A 15381-nucleotide genomic window follows, 5' to 3' on the forward strand; every position below is an offset into this window, starting at 1 on the left:
TTCTCAACTGCTCGCTGATATGTTCCATAAGGCCTGAATTAGAGGATTTTCTTCACATAGGAATTGTACTCAACGTTAAGCCTCCTACTTGATTTTTTGGTTTCAAATAGACTGCTTGGAACATAAACAATCTGGGTTTCAAATTGACTGCTTGGAAGATAAACAATCTACTAGTCCCTCCGTCTCATAATACAGTATATAAGATGTTATTAGAACAACATAGGATATTGGTCATAATAGCATCGTATATCATGGGACAGATGTAGTACTCCCTCCGGTCCGAATTATTGGGCGTGATGCTCTTCTTACAAATCGCCCCTTGTAATTTTCCCGACAAACAACCGACTTCTCTGCGTCGTCTCTATCCCTGCCCCTCCCCGCTGCTCCCCCGCCGGCCACCACGCTCTCGCTTGCGCGGCCTGCTCCGCCCCTCCCTGGCCGGCCGCCTTCCTTCCTCATCATCTCCCCGCCTTCCTTCCTCTGCCTTCCACCAATCCGAACCCAACGAGGAGGAAGCAAAGATGAAAGGGATCCCTTTTCCCCCCAAGCGTCTGATTTTGCCGGCTTAGGTGGCGGTGCTCGTGGCCGGCGGGGCGAATCTAGAGGATTGCCTCGCATCCTCTTGCGCCGCCACCCGCCGAGGTGCGATACGATTGGCCGACTGCCTGTCGGTGCTCCCCGACGACCTCCTCCGCCGCTCAACCTGGTGAGCCAGCCCCGCCCGCCCGTCTCCCTCATTTCCTGCGATTTGTCTTTCGATTTCGCCACGGATCGGGCTCCTCTAACCTGTTGGTTCTGGTCCCGGATGAACGGACATGCCATGGTTCGCGGCGGGAGTAGTTGATTCTGTATCTTCTGAACTGAGGAATTAGCTTGCTGGCATCTGATGTTGTGATCGGATTGATAGCATCTTACATTGTTGTGATCGGATCTGATGTTTTTTAGATGTCTGTGTTAATTTGTTAAGCGAGAATCGGAGTAGCTGTATCTGCTGTAACTCATGAATGCATGGTTGATGCTTCACACATTGTTTGCATGCGTTAATATTTTCAATGATGGTAAATTAGTAAACTGGCATCGAAACTGCTGGGTCCAGAACGCTCTGCAGTGCTAGATTCAGAACATGGCTGCCTGATCACTGTATGTATGTACCCTAGTGATCCGGCCTCCAAGTACCAGCACTAGAAGATGGTTAAGCAGGGTATCCAGGTATCCAGTTTATTTGTGTTTGCTGCTGGGCCAGAACGCTCTGTGGTGTTAGATTCAGAACAGCTGGCCTTGTAGAGGATCGGAGCTAGTTTACATGTACTCCCTGTTTTGCTTTCTGTTTTGGTTGGAAAACTGACAGTTGTTGCTCCATTGCAGTTCAAGGAGATAGCTCAGGCAGCAGAGGCTTTCTCTTTCACGCAATGTGCTCTGCTCAAAGTGCAATGGGTAAGTAGCCTGCTTCCTTGTGTAACCTTGCATGAGCATTGTAAGAGCTTGTTTCGCCTTTGACGCTGGTCTTGATTTGATATATTGGGATGTGTTATTGTTGCATACCAACTCCTGTCATGGACGTTGTTCGTGCTTTAGGACATGAACGTTGGGTTTTCTTGAGTACTGTAAAAGCTTGTTTAGTTCTATATTTGCAGTAGTGGTTTCCCTGTAAAGCTTAATTAGTGTAAATCTGGGATAATTATAAGCACTATGTGTAAGATCTTGCTTAATTAGTGTAAATCTGGGATAATTATAAGCACTATGTGTAAGATCTTGCCAGTATATGCCATCAATAATATACAACCATCTTTCACCTTTACATTGCATAATGTTCAAACAATTATAGCGAACATAATTATATACTCCACCTTGTTTCAGCCATCTTTCACCTTGTTCAATGTACTAAACAAGCTCTTACAGCACTATGTGTAAGATCTTGCCAGTATATGCCATCAATAATATACAACCATCTTTCACCTTTACATTGCATAATGTTCAAACAATTATAGCGAACATAATTATATACTCCACCTTGTTTCAGCCATCTTTCACCTTGTTCAATGTACTAAACAAGCTCTTACAGTACTACATGCCAGCTATTTTAGGAGGACTAGCTGTTTGTTTGTGCCATCCTTAGCCAAGCTTATCCTTGGTCGACCAATTATATACTCCATGCTTCTACTTTATACTTTACAGCCAACACAATTACAACCATCTTTCACCTTTACATTTTTTTGCAATATACCATGCTTGTACTTTACATTTGTTTGCGCCCTCCTTATCCGAGCTTCTCCTGTATTGAAGCTTGGAATTCGGCTATTTTTGTTTCCCGGATGAGGTTAATTGTCCGTGTCTCGACTCGACGCCATTGACGGATAAGGCTTGATGGGTCATTCAACCATGTCTCATATGTGTTTCCTGGGATAATTATGTGATCATCGACAATTACTTGGGGGGATTTTCTCTTTGATGCTTTGGCTGGTTGTTTTCCTTTGATCTTCTTCTCCTCTTTCTCCTCTTGTTGAGCCAATGCCGCCACACGGTTTTGTAGTGTGCATTGTTGCTCATATTTGGCTATCAGCTCCAAGGTTTTTGTATAGAGTTTGTCGTCAACTTCTAGTGTGTCAGACAACTTTCCCTCCTTTTTGAGTTTGTCCTTGCCCATGTGGGGTGGCTTGTATTTGTTTCCACCTTCATCTTTCATAACCTCCAGCAAGACAGTTTGCAAGGTTATAAACACTTTCTCAAATGTATCCACCTTGTAAGCATCGTAAGCTTGTTCAACAGATTCTATCAGAGTGTTAGGTGCACTCTCAAATGCTAGGGACTGAATTGAACTGAAAAAGCAAAGATCTAGGACATTCAAGTCAGGTGAATTTGGAGGTTGGTAAGTCAACTTGATATCCAGTCCTGATTCTTTAACGGCAGCCAAAAAAGCGGGATCATCTGGCAGAACATGCATTCTAGCATTGTCTTGTTGTATCCAGATTGTTTCCCCATGACCATCGCCGGGCCATAGTTCTGCGATTGCTGGAATTAATTTTTCACATAGATATTCCCGCATGACATCTCTAGTAACATTGATTGTCTTTAGTTCCATGGTGCCTTTTTTCCTATTCTTGGAGTTGTATTTAGCTGCACTTTCAGTGACAAAGGCCCATATTCCTACCTTTCCATCAAAGGTTACATTTCTTTGCCCATCATGTCTGGGTTTCGCAACCGCAGTTAAGAACATGACTTTGCCAATACTGTTCTTGTTTTGAATAGTGCGCACATGATCTTCTTCTTCTGGAAGGAGGTAGTACGTTCGATTTCTTTTGGTCATATCAAACCATTTTTCGTCTATGTGAATTATGTTCTCCATCTTTTTGAACAAAGGCATTGCATTTGTTGTTGTTGTTGTTGTTGTCGTTGTTTCATCAACCATTGAAATGCAGAACTTGAGCCATTTGATCTTGTTTTCCTCAGATTGAAATGGCTTGAGGCTGCTGGTGTGGCGCCTTAACTCGCCCCATGTTAACAGTCTTTGTAGTGTAGAATAAGGGATATCCAGGGATCTTGCCAACGCTCTCAATGTACCCCTTTTGTTGAGTGCAACCTGAGGCACCCTTTCAGAGAGATTAAGCGCTTTCCTCTTTCGACCACATCTGCCCTTTCGCTTGTTTGAAAAATCAGGTTCTTCATTTTCTTCCTCTTGAACGAGTGCCTTCTTCCATGCCTTCTCGACGGTTCTAAGACTTGTTTTTAAAAGTTGAGCCACAAGTTCTTTATATGCCTTCTCAATTGTTTTATATTTGCTGAGAGCTTTCAACGTAATATATGCTACGAATTTATGACCCTCTGGTACATTTGTACGGTGCCTCTGCGGAACATGTTCTTCTTCTTCCTCGGGAGCCTCCCAACTACGAGCGGATCCGCGCCGCGCGGACTCCGTCTCGCCGGAGCTGCCGGCAGCAGCGTGCGGTCGCCCGGCACGAGGAAGAAGATGGCCCTTTGGTTTGAACCGACTTTTAAATAAATTTAAACTGTTGAGGGGGTTATTGTAAACTTAACTTAAAACACGGACACGCCCATTAATTCGGGCCGGAGGGAGTAGTAGTAGTCTGTTAGAATTAAACGTTCATATATACTCCCTCTGTCCCTACCGAAAGTGTCATAACTTCGTCAAAATTTGTATGTATGAAATTCCAACTCATAATTTTTAGAAGTTCCAAAGTGCAGAACTTCATACCATGATAGTTCATACTACCAACTTGGATTATATCAGACTTGTGACCAACGCCAAATTTTGAACTGCCGGGTTTAGAACACTTTCAACCTCACTTACACTAGTACTGAACCGACACTTGAGCTGGTTATCGTCTATAGACCTTAGACGGTTCTCCTATCCGTCTCTCAACTCGATATCCTAGCTATATGTCATCTCTTCATCCCTACCGCTCAAATCGAGTGAGCTATGACCGGGAATCACCATGGCTAGCCGTCCCATGGCCTCCGTCTGCGATGTATCAGGCATGGGACGATGTCGTCCCATGGCCTTCGCCTGCGAAGCATCATGCATGGGCGTCGCCCTAGCCGATCATGCCTTGCAGACCGGCCGCTACTTCGTTCCTCGTGGATCTAGCGATGCAGCCGCTTTTTTTTCTTAATGCAATCAACCTTGCCCCTACCAAATCGAAGGGACCTCGTCTTCACCGATTTTGTGCCCTCACCGGAATCATTCTGCCATTTTCTGAAGGTGCGGCCACAGAAGGATGCCATCGTGGCAAAGCAAGGTAGATCCACAAGGCCCGGTGCCTGTATACGTAGAGGGGTGGCTGCGACGAGGACGAGATTCGGTCAGGCTCGCCGCATGCGTATGTGTCGGTGGCTTTGTGAGGGGAATGGTCTCTGGTAGGTAATAAACCGACATGGACACGTATGTGGAGACGCGCTGAACTACAATCTGATCGCACCTATCGGTGTCCCCAGATCGCCAGCGAACCGGAGCAAACGGACGACCTAGCATAAAATAAGATGGATGAAAACATAGAGTGACGGATTAAACCGTGGAAAACGTTAGTTTTTTTATCGCTAAAGAAATAGATATAGACTAGATGGACCTAGCGCGTCTTGCGGCGCCGTTCTTTGCTGCTGTCATTTGATTTTTTTTGTGTCATTTATACCCACCTTGGTTCATTTGGGCTTACTCAGAGCGCCCTAGTGGTACCATGCCTCGGAAGAATTAGGATGCATTAGGGCATATTCCCTGCTCACATTCCCAACTAATAGAGGTTCCTGTTGGCAATTTTTTGTTTTCAGAAAACGTTGGCAAATATGATCGCCTCAGTATATCTTGGCGTCAAGTGGTTCTATCTCCATTACTTGTAATTACGACCAACAAGCTCCGGTTCGTAGCTCAAATGAATCTAACATGTCATGTCCAGTATATTCGTTACCATTTCGCTTGTTTAACATCTCATCTGATGTCTCCCACCAAAAATAATATCTCATTCCCATATATCAAAAGATGCATAAGTTGTTGGTTGTACATCAGATAAAATGGTAAACTTGGTCAATGCTATGAAACCCCGTGTAATCACCCAATCTTGTGATGTACATGAAACCAAATACTCCTACGGAAATTTCAGCATAAACCATTAGTCAGCAATGAACTACCATTTAGCAAGATAAATGATAACAGGTCAGTGGGTGCACCCACGGCCCCAAATCTGATGTATCAAAACATATAATATCTGGATGTACATCCGGGATTTTTTGTGCGAGATATTTTGACATTTTGAAATAGATTTAAAATGCATTTTTCTTCATAGTTGCATCTGGACCTATAAACCAAAACACCATGTCTACTGACAATCACTCTATTTCCTTTGAATCCACGGAATAATGCATAATCCTTTCCTTCAAAGCAAAACCACCTGCACCAAGTACAAGGGATTCTACAGTGGAATGGGGCGCATCAAATATGAGAATGAAGTTTATGTATATCTAATGCATCTCATTTGAAGGGCATTTTATCATTGTCGTAGATCTCATTGTAAATCTCCATAACTGCAACAGAAAAAACCACAAAGACATGGTGAGTATCCGCAATAAGCCACATGAATTGGAGAAGACCGACTGCACTCGAAATGGATGAATCCAATGTGCAAGAAACAATATGAGCCACCGACCAGCAAAGTTCTTTTTTAACCAAGACCGACCACCAGAGTGATGGCAATTTAGGTGATCAGTCAAGCTGCAGCGAATGTGGTATGCAAGGTGAACCGCCACAGTAGAGTATTCTCAGCTGTCATGTATATATATATGTGGATATGGTACGTCTTACAACAAATGCAAAAAAAAAAAAAAAATCAAAGTTCACGGTACTTGTGGAATTTGACTATGCTAGATTGCTAAAACACATTTTTGAAAGGTAAGGTAGAATGCTCAAATGATTACTTCTCGTGTGTTGCTAGCAAAGCAAACATCAGATAGTAGATTAATTTTTTTTTTTGACAAACCATCAATCATTGCAGTATATGAGGAGTACTATTTTTTCATGAAGAAAATGACATCTGGTCTAGTCGTTTGCTTTTATCTCCACACTTTGAACACACCAACAAGAGCAATACCATAAAAAATACATTTGATAAATCATGAGCGTGCTTTCAGAATTACTTAGGATCAAAATGCTAGTAATAGATGCGTCGTTGTCCATTACTGGCATTCCTCATCATTCCCCTCCATAACAAAGTTTTCACTGGTCACACAATTTTGCATAAGTGGTCATGGCCTGCGTCCAAGAGTCCAGGACAACCGTCTGATATCCGTTTTCTCCTCCATTACTCACCAATGTATTTGTTTCTCTCTACTAAAATGTGTCTTCAATATTTGAAAATGCTCAGGTAATTCAACCTAATATTGTTGACTGAACAAAGAACTACACCCAGTACAGATCTTCTATATTTGCTAATGCTCAGGTACAAGAAACAATGGATTAATATCTCTTCAAGTCAAGAACCAATTTTATAATGAAGACAGTAACATTTTCTTCTCCTTTGGTTGAAGGCCCCCACTAACAATGAAAAAACAACAAAAAAAAGTAAAAGAACTTTGGTGCCGATATGATCAATGTGACAATGAACATGCAATATTCCATTTTGTCCCTTTAGGATGGGAAAACTAAATACGAAGTTTTTAACCCACATGACAGTCTAATTCAAGTATTATACTATTAGGAGTCATTAATGAAACTTGTAAATAGGGAGAACTATTCTAAGAACCTAAATCGATGTGCTGTTGTAAACTAAGAGCCTAAGAGGAGACATACTCGATATTACAACAGCTGAGCACATAAGACAAACTGATTTAGTAAGAAGGTAAACAAGATTGAGTTCTTAAGAAGACTGAATCAATGTTTTAAATCATGTTCCTATAATAAACATGTCAATATAACAGCTACAGGTGCAAAGAATGAACCAGCCCTGAATCTTTGCCACAGATAACCGCCAATCTGTTGCAATCTGGAAGATGTAAATGTTGCATCATTTTCAATACTGTCAAAGATTAAGGGACTGAACTGCAGTCAACCTACGTTATCATTGACCAATGGCGCCAACATATTACTTTTTTTAGTTAAATATTTTACTTTAGAACAGGGAATGGCTAAACAATAAAAGACAGCCAATATATATCTTTCTAGAATCATCCAGCTTCATGATTGCGTCTACCTTGTGAACAAGGTACTCCATTTTATCATGACGTATGAGTTTCTGTTAAACAAAAACATTAACTATACAGAACCCAATAAAAAGTAAAATTTAGCCTATCCTGACAGTATATACTACTATAGGCAACACACCAGTTGAGTACCTACTGGTATCTAATGTTTGATCACACATATCTAATGCAAGCACCCTATAGATCTAATTTACTCTTCAGTACTGCAACACATATTTTCACATGTCTTAACTAAGATCTGAGGCAGGGTCACACATCATGGACAAAAAATCAGTCCATCACAACCATTGTTAGCTATGAACAAAGAGCTCTCTAGACGATCATATGGTTTAATCTGCAAAACTATATATGTGAAACTGGTTACTGTATTTTACCTTGACGATGCAACGATTTTCTTGAATAACGGCAGAAGGGACACAAAAAGGCAACAAACTTTCAGATTTTCCATACTTTTCTCTTTCGATTACTGGTAGTATACCCCCCAAATATCAGGCCATCCTTTCATGTACAGATTTTCCATGCCTCCTCAGCCACCACATGCCTTTAAGAAGTAGATGGAATTTGAGGAAGGAGGGGAGAAATTGACGGAGGATTTCTGGATAGAGGGACTCGTTTTAGGAAAATCAAGGTCGTATTTGACTGGACTTCGCAGGAGGGAAGAAGGAGAAGTCCAAAAGAATCAAAGAAAGAGAGAGATGCCGGCACCATACAGATCCTCAGGTGGTTTTTTTGGGTAACTCGGCAGCAGGTTGGTATCCAGACTGCTGTTTGACGTTAGCGGCGGAAAACCTTGCAGAGGTGACAGCCGGTGGGCGAACAAAGGGGAAAGACGACCGCCATCCACATATGCACCACAAATCCTAGAATCCTTTAGGATTCGGTCCCAAATAAACCAAACGATTCCATGACAGGCAGCAGTAAGGCACCAGCAACAAGCACAGGTCGAGGACTGGAGGATGAGAGAAGTGCGGACTGCAAACATTGAGAAGGTTGGAGAGAGTTTCCTTGCCAGCGACAGGAGGTGGCGGAGGCGACTCCAGGCAGCAGATCTAGAGAGCGAATCCAGGTGGTGACGCGCGACTCCAAGCGGTGGCGACGGTGGGATCAAGGGACAAAGTGGATAGGGATCTGCTTCTTGATTCTCCTCGCCGCCGTGCCTAATTCGAAGCGCCACCGCATCTGCGAGCAGCCTCCCCGCCCATGGTTGCGGGTGGCTCTGCCGCACCTGCCGCCAAGGAAATGAAGAGAAAGACCGAAGAACGCGACCCCGACAGGCCTCTCCTCGCTTACACGTCGCACATATCCTCCGCAAATGCTGAAACGCGACACCCAAGCAGGCTGGGTGGGACCCGCGAAAACGACGTGCAGATAGCCCAGAGACGCGTCCAACCCTGGGAGCTTAGTGCTCTTTAAGGATATTATTTATTTTTTTGCGAAAAGGAACTGGCAATATCAACCCATGGTTCTTACAGAAAGATCCAACACAAAAAGGAAAAATACAAGAAAGCCCTCATGGATCCCATCTTCGTCGACGGCGAGCAAGACGTGCCGACGGCGCGCCTCCGCTGCAACTTCCTTGAACCTTGGAACGGAAGCATCCCCCAGCGGACGGGAAGTCATCGATCCTCGAACTCCGCAGAGCCTCCACCTTGCTCCGTCCACTCCGACGCCATGGACAACATCGCCAGCACCTTCAACTACAGCACAAGCCCAGATCTGCCGACTACCCAGATCTGGCGGGGACTTACCGAACTCGACGAATCCGAGGACCACCGAGCACGATGACGATGAACGCTGGACGGTAAAGCTCCGAGGAACCACGCCGCCGAAGGGGAAAAGCGCCATCACCAAAACACTGACCCGCAGCATCGCCACCTCCTCCACGCCGCCAGCCAGAACCCTAGACGTCCCTACTCTATATACAAGCCACGATCTGGGGCTTCCCCACCCTCCCGGCGCCGAGGCACCGACGGAGAGGGAGGAACCCCACAGATCCCCGACGAGCAAGGTGGGGCGACCAGGCGGTTCCAAGAAATCGCCCTCTTTTACTGTAGAAGGAGAGAGGGGAACGGCCAAGGTCTTCTCCTCTTTAAGGATATTATAGACTAGATATGAAACAAAATGAGTGAACCTATACACTAAAAAACATCCATATGCGTTTCAAATTATCACTAGTCAAAACTAAGAGTTTCAGCATACCAGTAAAAACCAAAGTGTCAAAATACTATTCTTTTTGAAAACTTCATTCCCAAATATCATTGTGTTCAAACTGAGACTAAGAGCATCTCCAGTCGCGTCCCCCAAAGGGATTTGGGGCGCGCCGGACAAAAAATGCGTTCCAGCCGCGTCCCCCAAAGCCCATTTTTGTCCGGAGCGGCTCGATACGGTGTCCGGCGCCCCGAGCCCGTCCCCGTCCCACAGGGGACGCACCGGGGACGCCGGACACACCGAAAAGCGAGGCGAACCGACGCGGGCCCGACCCGTCAGCGGCACGGAAGGCTAAAACCCCGTCGCCTACCTTTGGTCAAGCGACGTTAATGGCGTCCCTGTTTTCCCAGGCGACGCAGGGACGCGTCTCGTCCTGCATGGCCGCATGGCCGTCCGCGCCGGAGTTATTGCGTGCAACCACCCGCTGCCGCTGCTGTTTTAAGACGCCCTGCAGTTCTCGCCGCTCACAATCCTTCTCGTCGCCGCCGCCTCCCCCCTCCCAGATCTTCTCCTCGCCGCTCCAAAAATGTCGAGCGCGTCCTCCCGCAAGATCGCCGCGGCGAACGGCCGGCCAAGGCAGCCTCACCGTGCCGGAGGCGTGGGCGCCGTACCACGCCCGTATCCAGCCCCGCCGGACATGCGGCCGCTGCCAGCGGCGGCTGGAAGATGGCCGTGAACGGCATTGGCGTTCCGCCGCCGCCGAAGCCGCGCACGGACCAATGGAGGGACGCCATCAAGGCCCGGCGGGCTCAACTCACCGCCGAGGAGCGGTTGGATCCGACGTGGGCGGCCGACAACAACGACGCCTGGTGGACGACGTACTTCAAGGCGAAGTACGACGTCGAGATGTACAGCACCGACAACCTCGTCGGCGGCCCAAACAGCTGGAACAAGGACGGCCGCGCCCTGTTCTGGGGCGCACCCTCGACAACGTCATCCGCGGCATCCGCAACGGCGCTCCAAGGTTGGAGATGCCGTCGTCGCCGCCGCCGTCTCCTCAATGGCAGCCGAGGAGGACGACGTACTCGTCCTCCTCGCACTCTTCTTCCTCGGGACCGGCGCGATCGACGCCGTCCTCGTCGCACGGCCGGGCGCCCTACACCGTCCCCAAACGGGAGGTCAAGGAGGAGCCGGCGACCCCCGTCAACACGTGGCGTGGCGGCAGCGGGAGCCGGCGGTATCAAGGGAGGCGCGGCGGCGCCCTCCTCATCCCGAAGCCGGAGGGGAAGGAGGAGCCAGAGGACGCATCGCAGGCGGTGCTGCAGGCGGAGTACGAGCGGCAGCAGCGGCTCATCGCCAGCAGCGACGACCCCGAGGACTGCCGAGGGCTGCGGGCGGCGTTCTTGGCGTCCATGAACGACAAGGACGCCTGGAGGGGCGACCTGGACGCGGCGGTCGCCATGTCCATCCTCGACTCCAGCAAGCCGCTGGTGGACCTCACCGACGACGGCGAGGCAGGACCAAGCGGCTTGGTGAAGGACGAGCCCGTCGACGAGCGCGTCAAGCAGGAGGTCGTCACCGACGACATGTACAACTTCCAGCAGTACTACGACGCTTCCGGCCGCCGCAAGTGGTTCTAGATTAGGTTTAGTTTAAATTTAGTCAAATTTTGTTCGAATCTATGTAATATATGCCAAGTTTGGACGAATCTAATCGAATCTCGCTTAAGTTTAAAATTTCCGAAATTTCGTTTGGGAAACGCGACTGGGGAGCGCCGTCCCCCAAACGCGACACGAATGAAACACGTCCCCCAAACGCTCAATCCGGCGCGGTTTGGCGGACGCGGCTGGAGATGCTCTAACTGAGTAACATGAGTACCAGAAAGACATTGATGCTCTCTACGAGACTAAGTGAGACTAGTGGTATTTAGAAACTTTTAGTTTTAACTAGTGGTATTCTGGCCATTGTCTCTTAAAGTAAAGAAAACCCTCACTGTCAGCGTGCAGCGTGTGCGACGGTACGACCGTGTGGTGTGAGTGTGGCCATATTTCTGCACAAAGGGCAAAATAGTCTGTTTTTTTGGGCATGGATATGAATGAGGGATGTGTGGAGGGCCTAAAACTAGAGGGGACATCTTTAGAAAACTCCGGATTCTGACGTTCCTCGGGGAGCGGTGTCCCTATAGGCTCCAGCTCTGCGCTGCGTACCATCACTTCACACCAGAGCTCAGCTCGCCTGTGAAGACAGACAGGGAGAGAGAGACGAACAGACAGCGATATCTTTCATCGATTCGCTGGATCACGCTACCTCGTTCTTGCTCTTTTGGTTTATGCAATCTCTCTTGCTAAAAAATTTCCCCATCGGAACAAGGACAAACGAAATTTTAAAACTCGCGATCAAACTAGCTTGTGTTTTCTTCTTGAACAACTTGGACTAGCTTGTGTTCCGAGTACTCATCGTTCTGATGGCAAGAAGGATTCAGTCTCTTGTCCCATCGGCCCTGTTTGCCTCTTTTGACGGGACTATCTACTAGCGAGTTCTTTGACCACCGTGAGAGCAGGAGCAGCAGTAGCATTATTTTGGTGAGTCCATTCATTTCAACCTGCAGTTCTCCTCAAATTTTTTTTCAGTTCTCCTCATATATGAATCAAGCAATAAATTTGCAAGAGATTGTGTCAGTCATACTCTTAAGTTTCATTTGGATTGTTAATCAGCTGCAATGTTGAACAAGACATCTGGTAAGGCAGGAGGAGGAGCAGTTGGGAGCAGTCCGCCTTCTCCAGGACCAGGACTAATGAGGCATGAGCTCGCCAGCCACAGCAATGGCAGCAGGCCTTCCTCCCTTCTGCCGCTCTCTCCAAGGTCACTCACAAGCCTCTTCTCCCCGGACGCCCCCACGAGCCCCACCTCCATGCTCCATGAGTCCAAGAACCAGCCCCGGTCCAGCCCAAGAAACCCCCCAAACGGTCATTCTCACGGCGCCGGCCTCGCCGCCGTGCTCGTCACCGGAGAGGCAGAGCGAGAGCACCGCTCGAGCGGCAGGGTGCTGCTCGGGATGCGCCTGAGGGTGCAGCTGCCTCCCATGAAGGGGCTCGGTGGCATCGGCTGCGACCTGCCGAGCTCGCCGATCGAGTTCGGCGTAAAGAACAGGGACTCCCAGCTCGCGCTGCTCTCCCCGGTGCAGCGGTCGCCGCTGTCGTCGGCGGCAGCGAGGGCGGCGCGGATGGAGGTGGAGGAGCTGGCGGAGGAGGACTACACCTGCGTCATAGCCCGGGGGCCCAACCCCAAGATGACCCACATATTCGATGACCGCGTCGTCGAGAGCTGCGCCGGCGATGATTGCTGTCAGCTGAGCCATGCCTGCTATGGGTGGAAGAAAGGGATTGGGGCCAGGCAACCATGCTCTCATCTTGCAGCATAGGTAATAATGAAAAAGATTCTGAATTCACTTGACATTGCAAATGTTTAATATATTTTGTCATGACTTAGGAGTAGTGTAGATCATTGCTCAGATGATCAGTTTGATCAACTTCGTTCACTTCGTCAGCACATAGTAAGTCGCCGTTTCCGACTAGCGGTTTCGGTGTCCCGATTAGTTCCAGCTAACCATTGTTCAGAGATAGATAATGGGAGCACTTTTTAAGCATACAAGATAAGATCATGGTCATACTTTATTGCGAACCTACTTAGCGCAAAGCGACATCTTTGGCTGCAATCGCATTGTTTACAGTCTACCGTCAGCCACTCCAATAGACCAATAGGATTTCATTTTCAATTGCCTGAAACTGAAAGCAACATGGACTCTCTGGATAGTTTAGGCACAGCTTGTACTAGCAACTAGCAACTAGCCTGTAAAGTATTTGATGCGGCATTGCTGTCAATTCATTATGAGCCTGTGGGTGACATCGGTTGATTTCAGGTTGCCAAAATTCGATGAAATACTGATTTTTTTTTTGTGTGGCCCTAAGGCAAGAAATGGTAGACAGATACTAGATCTGGGGTCCCCCAATCTTTGTCAGTCATTTGTTGCCGGCCTGGATTTTTTCCATGACGGTGACGCTTCCGTACCCTGGATTCAGGCTCCCAGGTGAAGAATGAGATGCACCATAGGTATTGGCATATTGCCACCACGGCTATGTGCTAATTATTGAGCTCCTTGACCTGGATGTATTGGGTTTGTTTAAATGTTTGTCTACACAAAATCTCGTGTCTTGGTATAAGGGTGCCTCGGAGGGTAGCAATTTTCACCGAAACTGTAATCTCCATTCAGTACATTCCTGTGTCCTATGTTGTCTTACTACTACAAGTGATATGGTAATATGCAGGATGATATTGGTTATCTTATCACACTCGGTTTGAAATTTTGTTGTACCTTGTACCGCAACAAATTTTTGCTAATTCATCCTTGTTTATGTTTCAGAGACGAGAAACTCATTCTGCAGCAGCAAATGCAGCTACCGGGAGGTGGTATTGGGGTGAAAGATCGGCGACTCACCAGAGACACGTCACCGAAAAACTGAAACCCTGAACATTTTCAGCCTGATTTTGGCAGAAGTCTGCATTGTGTCTTCAGACCATTATTGCATTGATTTGTTTTGATCCAAATGAATGCACGATTATTGGTCGGTGCAATCGAAGTTAGCCTGGGTTTGGCCCTATTTTTGCTGTAGTAGAAAAACCTCGAGTAATGCTAAGCTCAGCTCCCCGTCATGTGCTGAGAATTGTTCTTGTTTCATTGTTCTTCTTTCTTCAGTTAAGGATAGAGATGCCACTGTCCACTGAAAAATTATACCTCTGGCAAGAACTATGCGAACATCTATGCACATCCGTCGATGCTAACAATCGTAATTTCAAAGAGCCACTTGGCGACAACTAAAATAAGGTGAAAATTATACCTTTGATGGTTTGGAAGTTCTAGTCCACATTGTAGCCAAACAATGCATAGAGACCTGCAAGCTTTGGGCGCATAGGACCAGGAAGGGAGAGAAATATTCCCTCCATCTTATTCAGGCCTTCGGAACTGGGTGGAAAGCTTGAGATAGTTGGAACTTTATAGGTTTTCTTCTTTCCTAGTTGCTACTCTCTAGCAACTTTGTACAAACTCCTTTATTATTAAAATAATAAAAATGCAGTGGGAAAACCCACTATTCAGGTTTAAAAATGCAGTTTGGCAAAGAAGGAGGACCAATTCCAAACTACTCCCTCATATCATGTTTAATCGACGCAGAACGATGCCTAAGTGCATGCTCGCCTGGCTACCCTCCACGTCGATTACAGACAATCAGAGGTAGTAGATGCAAAGAGTGATTCTTTGACACTTGCCTTGCAAGAGACAATGGAATAGTTGGTAGCCATCAAGTGAGAATAGAAAAGAGAGGGGAATCTAGGAGAAACATGAACACATAAAACGCTAAGTACAAACAATACTTGAAATTGATGAGGTCAATGCCCGGTCAAAAGCCAACGAAGTAGAAATCAAGCATAAGAAAATAGATCTAAAGCTACTCTCGAATTATGACAACTGAACTGAGC

At 46.9% G+C, this 15381-nt stretch overlaps 1 protein-coding gene across 1 annotated transcript; it reads left to right on the forward strand.

The window, feature by feature from the left end:
* Positions 1-12000: 12000 nt before the first annotated feature.
* On the forward strand, positions 12001-14584 carry LOC127321934 (uncharacterized). The gene is made up of 3 exons (XM_051350889.2): positions 12001-12431; positions 12564-13270; positions 14270-14584. Exon 2 carries the CDS (start codon positions 12569-12571, stop codon positions 13268-13270), a length of 702 nt encoding a protein of 233 aa, XP_051206849.1. The 5' UTR covers positions 12001-12431; positions 12564-12568; the 3' UTR covers positions 14270-14584.
* The last annotated feature ends 797 nt before the right edge of the window (positions 14585-15381 follow it).

The sequence above is a fragment of the Lolium perenne genome, chromosome 2 (assembly GCF_019359855.2).
Source record: "Lolium perenne isolate Kyuss_39 chromosome 2, Kyuss_2.0, whole genome shotgun sequence".
Classification (NCBI taxonomy): Eukaryota; Viridiplantae; Streptophyta; class Magnoliopsida; order Poales; family Poaceae; genus Lolium; species Lolium perenne.